General features: G+C 21.4%; 2 protein-coding genes across 2 annotated transcripts; both read left to right on the forward strand.

Moving 5' to 3' along the window:
* Positions 1–310: 310 nt before the first annotated feature.
* PF3D7_1362700 (conserved Plasmodium protein, unknown function) lies at positions 311–6,430 on the forward strand (the record flags this gene model as incomplete). Its single annotated transcript, XM_002809053.1, has 1 exon — positions 311–6,430. One exon carries the CDS (start codon positions 311–313, stop codon positions 6,428–6,430), a length of 6,120 nt encoding a protein of 2,039 aa, XP_002809099.1.
* Positions 6,431–8,442: 2,012 nt separating this feature from the next.
* On the forward strand, positions 8,443–15,449 carry PF3D7_1362800 (conserved Plasmodium protein, unknown function; the record flags this gene model as incomplete). Its single annotated transcript, XM_002809054.1, has 2 exons — positions 8,443–10,554; positions 11,010–15,449. 2 exons carry the CDS (start codon positions 8,443–8,445, stop codon positions 15,447–15,449), a joined length of 6,552 nt encoding a protein of 2,183 aa, XP_002809100.1.
* Between the last annotated feature and the right edge of the window lie 490 nt (positions 15,450–15,939).

Consider the following 15,939-nt stretch of genomic DNA (forward strand, 5'->3'; position numbering starts at 1 on the left):
TTATATTTGAAGTTATATTTATTTATATAATACAATTTTTTATATAAGTCTATATATATTTCCGTTTCACTTTTTTTTTTTACATTATATTCTTTAAAAAAATATCAAGTCGATATATAATTCAATAAAAAAAAAAAAAAAAAAAAAGAAAAAAAAAAAAAAAAAAAATTAATAAAAGAAACATAATAAAAGAAACATAATAACTAATAAAAATAAAAAAAAATAAAATAAAAATAAAAAAAAAAAAAAAAAAAAAAAAGAAAAAAAATAAAAAGTAAAAAATTAAAAATTAAAAATAAAAAATGAAAAGATGGAGAATTACAGTGTGTACTCGTGTAACTACCAGATGAAAGATGAGAATGGAAATTCGGTCCCACAAAGTAACACACAAAATGAACTACATGGTATGAATAATACATCAAATATGAATAATCAGAATATTATACCACAGAATAATCATTATTATGGTAATGATGTTAATTATCCTAAACCTAATTATTCAAATAATAATTACAATTATATGGCTTATCATAAAATGAGTTGTCTCAATTATGTATATCCCTATAATCCTTATAGAAATAAAAATTACCCATATGGTAATTTGCCGAATATCTATTATCCAGATGGTTATTATGCAAATTATTGTTATCCAAATTATTATTATCCAATTTATTATTATCCAAATTATTATTATCCTAATAATTATTATGCATATAATAATTTTCCGCATAATAATTTTCGACATAATAATATTCCGCATAATAATTTTCGACATAATAATATTCCGCATAATAATTTTCTACCTAATAATTTTCCACATAATAATATTCCGCATAATAATTTTCCACCTAATAATTTTCCACATAATAATTATGCAAACAATAATACATATTATACCCTTGGTTATCACGAGACATATAGCGAGAGGAAGTATATAGATAACAATGTACCTAATTTACCAAGAAATTATTCTTATGATAACATGAACAGAACATGGAATTGTAACAATATTTCTAGTATGAACAATATGATTATATCTACCAATAGAGAATCTAATTATATGGTGTATACTGAAGATACTATTAACACTACACATAATATGAACAATTATGTAAATAATTATAGAAGTTGTGAAATTAATGCGGACAAGAATAATGGTAGCAATGAACAGTGTATCTCTGATGTGAGGGAAACGGAATATGGACAAAACAAAGATGTTCATGTTTTTGAGGAAAGTGTAAGGGATTACACAAACAATTATATTAAAGAAAGAAAAAAATATATTTTTTTGTATAATAATAATGAGAATAATTATAAAGAGATACTTAATGAATATGAAAGTAATATGGGAAATATGGATAATATGAGAAATATGGATAATATGAACAATATGGATAATATGAGCAATATGAACAGTGTGGATAGTAGAAGAGAAAATGTGCGTATTACAAATGATGTCATCGAAATTGTTAGTGAATTGGAAGATAACACAGAAAATAATAACCTTATGGATGATAACACAGAAAGTATAATTAATATAGATGACAACTCAGAAAATATATATGATTCAGATCATTACACAGAAAATGTATATAATTCAGATAATAACTCAGAAAATGTATATAATTCAGATCATTACACAGAAAATATAATTAATATAGATGACAACTCAGAAAATAATAACCTTATGGATGATAACACAGAAAATATATATGATTCTGATCATTACTCACACAATGCATATAATTCAGATGTCAACTCAATAAATATACTTAATATTGAAGATAACATTGAAAACATGAATTATTCAGATGATATATCAGAAAAAAATTGTAATTCCAATGGAAATACAGAACATATATCTATCACCAATGATTACACAGAAAATATGAGCAACATGGATAATTACACAGAAAATGTGAGCAACATCGATAATTACACAGAAAATGTGAGCAACATCGATAATTACACAGAAAATATGAGCAACATCGATAATTACACAGAAAATATGAGCAACATCGATAATTACACAGAAAATATGAGCAACATCGATAATTACACAGAAAATATGAGCAACATCGATAATTACACAGAAAATATGAGTAATACAGATGATTACATAGAGAACATAACCGATACCGATAACAACAAAAGAAACGAGACTAATGATACAAAAGATATTAACAATTCATTTAATAATAATACTAATGAGAATAATTATACTAAAATAACAACATATCATAATAAGGGCAACGTGAAATCTTATCCTTTAGATAAACTACACAAACATGTGAAAAGTATAATTCTGGAAAATCAAGTATATAAACATAATAATGAAAGTGAACATGCGTATATAGACAATAAGAAGAACTCACTAATTAATTCAAATATTGATGATTGTACTGAACCATATTCAGACGTAAATAAAACCTATCAATATAAAAATGAATCCATTAAAAATGAAATAGGAACTGATATGTGTAATCACACAAATGATGAAAAATATGTAAATGAGGATAATGTGGGAAATCTAAAAAAGAAAAAAAAAAATAAGAAAAAAAAAAATAAAAAAAATAAAAATGCACAAGATTGTACCACTAGTGAAGAAGTTAAAAATAATGTGGAAAGAAATAATGAAGAAGAAGAAATTAAAAAAAGTAATCATATAAATGATACAACAAAAAATGAAAAGGATACTCATTCGGATAACAATATGAAAAGTGTTCCGAATAATAAAAATAAGAACAAGAATCAAAATAAAAATATGTGTACTAATATGGACCATATAAATATGATGAATAACATTGATTGCATTAATATGAACAAAAAAAATTATATGTATAATATAAATAATATGAATTATATGCCTAATGTGAATAGTAAGTATGAAAATTATAGAAATTATCCATATTATCCAAGAGCATCCAATTTACCATATAACAATGAAACTATGATAAGAAGCTCAAATGCACCATCTGTCCAACCCTTTAAAAAAATAATCAACGATAACTCTATGAATAGTTCAAATAATCATTTTAGGGAAGGTTCTAATGTAAATAGTTGTACAGAAGAAAATACAGGAGCTAACAATAAGGAAAAAATTTTTGTAAAATCTTGTGATGAAAATATTATGAAAAATTATCAACATCCGGAAAACATCAACACTGGAGAAAAGAATGTGTCTGTTCAAGGGGGTGAGGAATGTAATGAGAATATAGAATCAATGAATAATAACACAAAAAATGTACCGGAAATTTTTAATACAAAGAAAAGAAAGTATAAAAATAAAGTTGGCATTAAAAATATGAACGATAAGGAAAAGACAGATAATGTGAATAGCAAGAATGATGATAACAATGGGAAAAATAATATAAAAGATAATGGCAAGTATGAAATTATTAATTCTTCAAATGTGAAGGATGTACATCAAGTTGATAAAATTAATAAAAAGGAAACACTCAACTGTAGTGATATTAGCATAAAATTAAAAAATAATATGAACAGTGATAAGGATGAAAAGGATGATGATGATGATGAAAAGGATGATGATGATGATGAAAAGGATGATGATGATGATGAAAAGGATGATGATGATGATGAAAAGGATGATGATGATGGTGAAAAGGATGATGATGATGATGAAAAGGATGATGATGATGATGAAAAGGATGATGATGATGATGAAAAGGATGATGATGATGATGAAAAGGATGATGATGATGATGAAAAGCATGATGATGATGATGAAAAGGATGATAATGATGATGAAAAGTATGATGATGATGATGAAAAGGATGATAATGATGATGAAAATGATGATGAAAAGTATGATGATGATGATGAAAATGATGATGAAAAGTATGATGATGATGATGAAAATGATGATAAGGATGATGATGAAAATGATGATGAAAAGGATGATGATGAAAAGGATGATGATGAAAATGATGATAATGAGGATGATGATGAAAATGATGATAAGGATGATGATGAGGATGATGATGAAAATGATGATAATGAGGATGATAATGAGGATGATGATGAAAATGATGATGATGAAAATGATGATAATGAGGATGATGATGAAAATGATGATAAGGATGATGATGATAATGATGATAATGAGGATGATGATGAAAATGATGATGATGAGGATGATGATGAAAATGATGATAATGAGGATGATGATGAAAATGATGATAAGGATGATGATGATAATGATGATGATGAGGATGATGATGAAAATGATGATAATGAGGATGATGATGAAAATGATGATAATGAGGATGATGATGAAAATGATGATGATGAGGATGATGATGAAAATGATGATGAAAATGATGATGATGAGGATGATGATGAAAATGATGATGATGAGGATGATGATGAAAATGATGATAAGGATGATGATGATAATGATGATGATGATTATAATGACGATGATTACAATGACGATGATTACAATGACGATGATTACAATGACGATGATTACAATGACGATGATTATAATGAAGATGATTACAATGACGATGATTATAATGAAGATGATTACAATGACGATGATTATAATGAAGATGATTATAATGATGATGATTATAATAATAATAACAATAATGATAATAATTTAAAGAACAATTATTCTTTAGAAAATAAAAATATAAGTGAAAATAAGAAAACATCAAATATCAAAAATATGTTTGATTCTAAAAAAAAGATAAAAAAGAATAAGAAGTTTAAAAATGTTCAAAATTGTCGAAGTCAATATAATAATAATAATCATTGTGATAAGTGTAATAATAATATTTTCACTGGAATGAATATGAAAAATATGAATTCTGTAAATTATATTAAAAATAGAAAAAATATGCATAACAATAATTGTAGGAATACAAACTGTAATGTTATGAATATGGAAAAGAATAAGAAAAATATAAAATATAAGAACCATACATATAACATGATAAATGTAAATAATACAAATAATATAAAGAATACATATCCAATGAATACGAATTTTAATAAAAATTTATTTTATGGATTTGGATATAATAAATGTGAATATATCCCAATTATATATGATTATCATATATGTTATAATAAAAAAGAAAATTTATCTTTAAAAAATGACATGAAAAAGAAAAAAAAATTAGTAGGTAAAAGCAGTAATACCAATGAAAATGTAAAATATATACCCCAATCTAAATGGAATGATAGACATTATAATAAATATTATATTCATTATAATGGAAAAACGAAAAATGAAAAATTTAGACACAATTGTTTTTACAAAAATTTTGATATTCTTAATGGGAATAAAAGAAGTGACAAAAATTTTAGTTATAATACAAAATCAAATATTTATAACATTCAAGATAATATTAATAATAGATATAATAATAATGATACATTTAAGGTCTATAAGGATATAATCATAACACTGAACGGACCACATAATTATCCAGAAAATACTATTATATATTATTTATATACAAGAGAGAACTCATCTTTAAATAATAATATGAGGAATTCTTATGAAAATAATATACATAAAAAAAACAATGACCTCTTCAAAAATGATAAACCCAGATCCTCACAAAATAATATATTTCGCCTTTATAATAGAAACAATAATTCAAACTATAGAATATTTCAAAATGTAAACAATCATAATAGATCAAACATAATCTCAAGCAACACCGTAAACGATACAACACAAATAAAAAATGAATTTAATAGTAAAGAATATGATAAAACATCTGATTGCGATAAAAATAATACCCCCTTAAAGAACGGATGTAATCAAGGGTTTCAAGATAATAATAGGCACAAAAATAAACAAAACAAACAAGACAAACAAAACAAACAAGACAAACAAAACAAACAAAATAAACAGAACAAACAAAATAAAAAAGTTAAAAAAATTAAAAAAAATAAAAAAAATAAAAAAATTAAAAAAAATAAAAGAAATAAAAAAATTAAAAGAAATAAAAAAAATATTCAGAACAACTCTTTAGAAGATAAAATAGAAATATATGAATCAGACAAATGTAATCATAATGGTGTTTCCAAATGTGACATAAACAATTTAGAGGTAAGTGTAGAAACAAACAAACCCAAAAGTAAATCTTATAATTATAATAGTAATAACAACAGTTCACATATACAAATGAGTAATAATGAAAGAAACAATTCTAAAGGGAAAAGTACAAGAATTGAAAATACTATAATTAGGTTTGACCCTTTTGTGGATAAAAAAAAAAAAAATAAAAATAAAAATAACAATAAAAATAAAAATAAAAATAACAATAAAAATAAAAATAAAAATAAAAATAAAAAAAAAAATAAAAATAAAAATAACAATAAAAATAACAATAAAAATAAAAATAAAAATAACAATAAAAATAAAAATAAAAATAACAATAACAATTAAAATAATAATGAAAGGAATGAGGATGCTAAGTGCTTACCTACGAAAACAAAACCACATGATATTAAGAAAAATCTATCTATATGTAATAAAAACAATGATCATAGTAACAATATGTATAATAAGAAGACACATAATAATAAAAATGATAAATATAATAAAAATAAATATCACAAAAATAATTAATATAAAATAAGAGTTATATTTTAAATTTGCACATTTTCTAATAGAAATCATAGATTATATATATTCCATAAGTTTCTTCAAACCAAAACGGAGCAAATTTTTTTCATTTCATAAAAAGATACAAACTTAATGTATAGATTAATTAATACAGATAATCAATATATGAAGTATAATATTTTTTATTAGAAAAAATTTAAACATAAAATTTTTTATAATTAAAGCATAAATAAAAATAAAAAAACAAATAACAAATAAATCATTTCATAGAAGTTTATTATTCTATGGAATAATTAATATATATATATATATATATATATATATATATACATATTTGTCTTCCAACTTATTAGAATTAATAATTAATTAGTTTGAAAAATATTTATAAAATTAAATTTTCTAGAATTCAAATAAAAATGTGTATATATTTATAATACGTAAAAAATTACGTTCCGATTTTTTAACTCCATAATAATAATATTAAAAAGGTACAATATTATATGAATAATTGTACGAAATTTAAAAGACAAATACATAATAGTGTTTATATATATAATACACATTTTTGTTCTTGTTCTTTTTTTTTTTATTATTTGACTTTTTCTTTTATTTATTTTTCTTTAATTCATATTTCCTTTATGTTCCTGAAGACATATACTTTTATTATTTTTTTTTTTTTTTTTACATATTTTTGTCTTTAGAACTTATATTATGATTATATATTAAAAACATTCATTCTATTATTCACCAATGATAATATATATATATATATATATATATATATATATATATATAACATATATATATTTTTTATTTTACTAAATAGAAAACATATTAAATTTATAACTCCAATATACATATAATTTTGTTAACATAATATTCTTTCCAATTAAAATAAAAAAAAAAATAATTATTTTACATGAACAAGTCAGGTTGTATAAATTTATATAGCTGTTTTTTTTTTTTTTTTTTTTTTTTTTTTTTTTATGAAAATATAAAAAAAAAGTAATATAAAATAATAATTATATGTATTATATATTTAAAGGTTTTTATATAAACTCTTTTATATTGTTTGTTATCCATTTTCAAATAAAATATTTATACATAAAATGTGTAAAAGGAAAACTTTAGATTGTATAATAATTTTTTAAAATTCTTCATTTTGTTTACACATTTTTTATGCTTTCATTATAAATTAATTTCAAAAAAAATTCTTTAGTTTTATATTTTAATATTTGTTTATAATAATGTGAAAATTTGTCTTTTTTTTTTTTTTTTTTTTTTTTTTTTTTTTTCTTTTCTGTAAAATTTTAAAATATTTCCTTTTTAAATAATTATTATGTTATCAAAAATATTTTAAGTAGAATACAAAAAATAAAAAAAAAAAAAAAATAATAAATAAATAAATAAAAATTATGATATTAAATAACAAAATGTATGACAAATTAAATGTTCAAAAAAAAAAATATATATAACCAAAAATATTACGAATTAATTTGTTCTATTAATTTATACTTTTAAATTTCAATACGCTTTACAGTATAAATGTATAAATAAACAAAACAAAAAATTACGAAAAAAAAAAAAAAAATAAAATAACATGTTTTTCTTATGATAAATTGACTCATTTTTTCCTTTTTTTTTTTTTTTTTCGTAATTTTTTGTTTGTTTTTTTAGAGAATTAAATAATAAGTAAATGTTATCATTATAATGCTAATTTTATAGACATATATATTTGTGTGTAGGAACCGATAATAGACACCAAATATGAATAAATAAATAAATATATATATATATATATATATATATGCTTTTTATTAATGTTAGATATAATGGACAGATTAATTCAAATTAATAATACATTATTTATTGATTTAAATAATAATAACGAAAAGATTGATGGAAGAGAAAAATTTAATTTGTTTGATATAAATGAGGATGAATACATTTTAAATAAGGATGGTAATAATATAGAAATAGAATATAAATTTGAAATAAAAAGATGTGTGAATATTTTTGTTAATTTATTAAAAGATCAAAATGTAGAATATGACATTTATAAAAAAATGTTGGATAGTAATATAAACATAATTAAAATGATACAAGCTATTAATAATTACGGATTAAAAACAGAAGAGTTTCATTCTACAAGATTAATGATGATAATATATTTAAAGAATTATGTATATGAATTTATAAATACATATTTGAAAGATATTATAAGCACTTATGAAAAGAATAAATATAAAAAGGAAATAAATAATTTTAATAATTTAATATATACTAAAAATGATAAGATTGTTGAAAAGGAAGATAATGGTTTTTATTCAAATGAACCACGACATGTACTAAATAAAAATGAAGAAAACAAAAATATTATGACGAGTACACAATGTGTAGAAAATAGTTTTTCATTTATTAGTTTTTTAAGAAAAGGCATTTTTGATTATTCCTCCTTAATAGAAAATATAGAGAATAAATCAAAAAGTATTACCATAGAAGAATGGATATATTTAAAAGAGAGGATTTTCTCTTTAATAAAAAATGCTTGTGTCATGAACACAAATTTAAGTAATAATATAAATGAGAGGCCTATGAATTTTTTTGAGGAAATTAATAAGAATATGTATAAATCATATAAGAAATATAATAGTATAATTGAGATGAAGAATTTTAATGAATGCTTATATTTTATTGATATATTTTTTAATATACTTTTAGTTGATTATCCCTATAAATGGGATAATTTATTAGAAGACCTTTTTAATAACTTTAATTTTATTTCTATAATTAAGCTGGATGATTTTTCGAATATTCTAAATAAGGATTATAATACAACAATTAATTATGTTATGAAAATAATTAATAATATGAATATATCAAATAGTGAAATACAATATATGGAAAATGAAGAAAAGTGTAATATGTATAAAATGGTGATACATTATTCAAAGTTTTACTTGTTAATGTTATTAATAAATAAAATTTTGAAAAAGTATATACCTGCAACTAGCGAATTAGATTCTTATTCTAATATATATTATACTTATTTTAGTTCAAATATTAATACTAGTAATAAAAATTTGTTAGAAAAAGAAAATGATTTTCATATGTTGAATATACCTTGTGAAAATTTATTAGTTGGATATAAAGATATAATAAAATTATATTTTGCATTTTTCAATAGATTTTTATATTATTTATTACACCAAGAAAGGAATATATATATTATATTTATCATACAGATGATTGTAAAATGTATATACAAATTATTATTATGTGACTTGTGTATATTATCAGAGGAGGTTATAAATGAGCATGAACTTTTATTTATAAATATAATGAAAGTTTTAGAAATCAATTTATCTGAATATGTGAATAAAATATATTTTATGAATATCGAAAAATCATCTAATGGAGAATCCATATCTGTTTCTAAAATTTTTGAAGAACATTCTTATGAAAATATAAATGAAGTAATGAATAATGATGAGGATAATAATATAGACAGATTATTTTTAAAGATATTATTGAAGAGTAAGAAATGGTGTTTGAAAATTTTGAATATATTTTTATATAGATCAATTCATTTTGATGAAATGAATGACACTTGGAAAATATTTCTTAAGCATTTTGAGGATAAGTATATAATATTTCTAGAAAAAATAACCCTTTTGATATTAAAAATAATGATGAATACTACATATTCTGATGATGAAAGAAATAATATTAATGGATTATTTAGTTATATAAAATATGTAATCAATTATACGGATTATATAAAATATGCTGATAAATCATTATCCCTGGCTTTGAATTATGTCTGCATGATTATATCTTTGGATCATTTAAAAGACTTTATATATCAAAATGTTTTGAGCAGTATATTTCTGAATTGTTTATTTATCCACATTGATAATATCACGCACATAGAATGCATCGACGTAATGACAAAATAAAAAAAAAAAAAATATATATATATATATATATTGTGTGTGTGTTTATATAGTTATATAAGTTTTGCTCTTGAAATAACACACATTTTATATTTATATAGGCATATTTAATATATATATATTTTTTTCTTATTTAACTTTTCATTATCTATCTTAATAATATGGAAAGAACACTTCACCTAATTATTCTCATGAATTTATTCTAATATTGAATTATTACTTATTCTTTATTTCTCATGTTTTTTCTCTCCTTTTTTGTTTGTCATATTTTTTGTTTGTCATATTTTTTGTTTGTCATTTTTTTTGTTTGTCATATTTTTTGTTTGTCATATTTTTTGTTTGTCATATTTTTTGTTTGTCATATTTTTTGTTTGTCATATTTTTTGTTTGTCATTTTTTTTTTGTTTGTCATTTTTTTTTTTTGTTTTTTTCCACTTTTATAGAACTTCCAGGTAAATGAAACAAGGCAGAAAGAAGAGAACAAAGTGTGTGATAATTTAAAATTTGAGAAATACATTATATGTTTTGAAAAACATCCCATATTTCGAAACTACTTATTAAGCTGCTATGATGATAGTAGCTGCAAGAGCATCCTGAAGAAATATATTAACTATATAATATATTTATTTTGTGAACTGTTATGTAAGTACTTTTACGATATAATATTTTACTTAGATGAACAGATCGAAGAGAATTTAAAATTATATTTATTATATCAAAATGTATATATGAATGTATTATATCCTGAAATGTATATAAAAAAAGATATGAATTTTTTGGATAATGAACAAATAAGTATCAACACTTATAAAAAAAGTAACTTATTTTTTAATGCTGAAATAAGTATAAATACAGGTAATCACAATATATATATAAATAACATTATTGATTATATATCTGAGATAATAAGAAATCATATGAAGGAAAATAAGATAGATTATAATTTCGATTTTTCCAATTTTCATTTATTAAACAACGATACATTTAATAATATGATATATATTATAAAGAATTTGCCTTTGTACAAATATACGGAGGAAGATTTAATATTCAAAGATGTATATAGTATAAAAAATGAGCATAATTTAAATTATAGTTTTATAATAATGAATGATATAAATTTGTACAAGTATTTTTCTCTCTATATGTTTTTAATATATTATAAATATAGATATGTGAGGGGAACATTGAAAAACATAATTACAAAAATGAATGACGAATATTTGTTTTTGACATTGGAACATGTAAGTGATGATGATAATAGGGACACGTGTAATAAAGAAGGTAAGAAGGATAATAATTCAAATAAATATTATAATGATGATAAAAATGGTGGCACATATTGTAATAGTAATTATTTCGATTTTGATTTTGGAAAAAACACAGAAAATAATTTGTCTATGGAAGATCTTATACAAGAATATTTTATACATAAGGAAAGATATAAAGATGCCTTTTGTAAGGATAACAATGATATGGAAAAATTTGAATATATTTTAGATAATTTAAAAAATAAGGATAAAAATTTTTTTCTGAAGTATATGATGGTAAACATTTTACATCCATATTCAAATAATTTGAAAAGAAAATTAATGTGGATGATAAAAGAATATATCCATGTAGCAACTTTTAATGATAATGTGATACAGTTTTTCTTTTATAGTTGTTTTATAAATTTATTTTATTTTGAGAAGCATATAAAGTTAAATTCATTTGAAACATTGATTCATTTGATGTATATATATGGTATTCCTAGTAAAATATTATATAATGATTTTCGAGAGGTTTTGATATTTTTATTTTTCCAATTATTAATATTGTTTATAAAAAAGGAATCGGATAGTATTGACAGCTTGGTATATGAAGATAATAGATCTGTTATTTTATTTTCTAATTATGAAAAGATGAATTTGTTGAGATTATTGAAGGGTATCATGGTAAAAGAAGTGGTAGATAATGGCGAGAGAAATGATGAAAATAATGATAATAATAATAAACATAATAAACATAATAATGATAACAATATTAATCATTGTGTTTTTAATAATTTCTTGGAATTCCTGTACAATAAAAATAACTGCTTTAGCGATAATTTCATTAATGATGTTATATGTAAGAATTTTTATTTTTATTTTTATTTGGAAAAGTTAGAAGAGAATAATTTGAATCGCTTTTTGAAATTTATCTCTTTATTTTATCAAAACGAAATAAACAATAACATTTTTTTATTCATCAATTTGTTAAATGAGTCGTTGTTAGATATTATTGATATAAGAATTCCAGGAAAGGATGAGGAGTATAATTTTTTAAGAATATTGAAATTTTTTTCTTTTTTTTTGGAACATTATAAAAATACCTGTAGTACTCAAGACGTGTTGATTGTAAAAATATTGCAGAATGAAAATTTTATTATATATTTCAAGAGTATTATTTTAAATATAATAAAAAAAAATTCGAAAAAAAAAAGTAAGGGGATGTTAATAGGAAAAGAAAAGCATTGTTATATATTACATGATGAAATATTAAATCAGATATATTATATATTATATATATTTACAAAAAAATCATTATTTAATTATAAAATATTTTGGTTCTATTTTAAATATGCTGTTGCATGTATATCTAACGATTTAAACTTCTTCCGTATAGAAGAGTATATGAACATAGAAGAGAAGTTATATAATATGCCAATATATATTTTTCAATTTTTCAATAATTTGATAAGGAGGGATATTTTATATGTTTTTGTTTCTTTAGGAATTCATGAACCATTTGAATCGAATGATTTTCCGCTATCGTTAATTGAAATATTACGAAAGGTAAGTTTATTATATTTAGTGGTATCTGATGAGAATATGAATGAACAAACCTTTTGTTATAACAGCATAGTCGAGATAAATGGATTATATTTATATAACAATATATTATCTTATCTTGTCATGTTATTGATAGGGCATAATATATTTTTTACTTATCCCTTGTGGTTTGAATTAAATAGATCTTATGAAATAATACAAGAGGGAAATGTCTTAAGAGACCTAGACGAGTGTGTATCAAATAATTCATTTAAGAAATATGGCCATGCTATGGAAGGGAATGATGTTGGTAGTAAAATGTGTTTAGTAAATGATGGTTTGGGGGAAGCATCAAAGGAATTTGGATTTTATGATATTAAAATGGTGGAGGGGGGTGAGAAAAAAAAGTTGAGAGATGTGGAGTATGTCAATGATATGGATGAGAAGAAAAATGTGGAGTATACTCTACCAAATGAGAGAAATGAATTGAAGGGTAATCCAAACGAATCATGCAAAAGTCGTGGACATTCGGATGTATGTGAAGAGATATTATTTTATAGAGAGATGAAGACTTATTTTATCGAAAGGAAGAAGAGTGGATATGATATCAAAGGTGAGAAGAGAAATAATGAAATAGGTGTTGGTATTGATGATGTAAATAAGAGTACATTGGATAGTGATGATGATATATATGATAATACAAATGAGAACAGGAATTATAATATTAAAAATAATATGTTTAATAATAATGATGTAAATATAAATAATAAGGAAATGGAATTATTAAATAATATTGAGGATACAAAAATTGCTGAATTAATGAATACGCTATATTTCAATATATTTTTATTGAAAGATAAAAAGGAGGAACATATTAGAAAATTATTAAAAATTTTGAAATATGTAAATGATAATTTTTTATTTTATAATTGTCAGAATGAATATCAGATATATACGATGAATCTTATGATTCAGAAAAAGAGGTATATATATCAGTCCTTTTCTATGTATGTATTTTTGGATATACAATATTTTTTTGATATTTTGGTGAAGAGTAATCTTTTTGATAGGGTGATAGATGATTGGATAAATGACATATTTTATATATATCAGAATTCGGATGATTTAAAATATTTCATATTGGCCTTTTCAAATATGTTGATATATCTTTGTTTATATGAAAGTATAAAGAAAAAAAGGGACGAGAAAAATAATAAATTTGGTGAGAATAATATGAACGAAAATATATGTACAAAGGAGGAGAAGGATTCCATGGAGGTGTGGAACGAGATGGAAGATGAGTATTTGCTTCCATTTTTTTTTTTCTTAAAGAATAAAAGGAATGGCATAAATAGTGATTATATAAATGGTGACTATATAAAAGGCGATAATATAAATAATAGTAGTAATAAATTATTTGAGGAGATATTGAAAAAGGACATGATACGCTTTGATAATATAAATGAATATGCTACAAACAAATTGAGAGAGAAGATAAGCAAAATTATTAATGCTTTAGTAAATATTGTTTTGATATTACCTATACCTTACGAGGAAGAGATGAAAGTATTTAATAAAAATTTATTGAGAAGGTTAGCTCCGATATGTGGAGAAAGAGAAAATATAAAAGATAATAATTTGCTTAAGCTTAACAGTTCTAATAGTAATATAATTAATGGGAATAAATCTGCTTTGAATAATATACAGTTTGATGATTTAATTCAAAATATATTATTTATGCATTTAAATAATTACGAGCAAAAATTTTATGAGCGAAATAATAAAGAAGAGAAACAAATGAACAAGTCCTATTATTACAACGTAGTACATATAAATAAATTTGATGAATTAAAACTTCATGGGAAAAAGGTTTCTATACATTATTATTTTCAGAATAAATCGAATGAAGAATTTATAGATAAGTTAACATCTGAATGTAATTGTAATTATTTTAAAATATCGTTTTATTTGAAAAAAGCATTTTCTTTGTTAACTCAAGAAGGTTTTACAAATGATGATTTGATTAATATTATCGGTTGTTCCGATAAGTATTATAATTTTATAAATATAATAAGTATGGATATATAATATGTATCTTTTTTAAGTATATCCGATACAAACAAGAGTGATTGATGTTGTGCTTGCAAAATTATAAGCATATTGGTTAGTCAACTGGGGTTATACCAAAAAAAAAAAAAAATAATAATAAAATAAAATAAAAAAAAAAAAAAAAAAATAAAAATATATATATATATATATATATATATATATATTTAATTTTTTCCTTTTGATAATATTTGTTTTATAGTACGTTGCTCTTTTTTTTTTTTTTTTTTTTTTTTTTTTTTGTGTATGTGTGTGTATATATATATTTATATCTTAAAAATTTCAAACATGAGCTATATATGCTCACGAATGTTTCCTTTAAATTAAATAATTTGTTAAATATATAGTAGAAAGAAATAAATATATGAATCATAATTTGTATAATAATTCATAGGTAGGTATGTATTACAATAGTTTGGTGTATAAATACAAGTTGCCATTCTTTCGTTTTTCTTTTTTTAAATAAAAGAAT

The sequence above is a fragment of the Plasmodium falciparum genome (genome assembly GCF_000002765.6).
Source record: "Plasmodium falciparum 3D7 genome assembly, chromosome: 13".
In the NCBI taxonomy this organism is placed as follows: Eukaryota; Apicomplexa; class Aconoidasida; order Haemosporida; family Plasmodiidae; genus Plasmodium; species Plasmodium falciparum.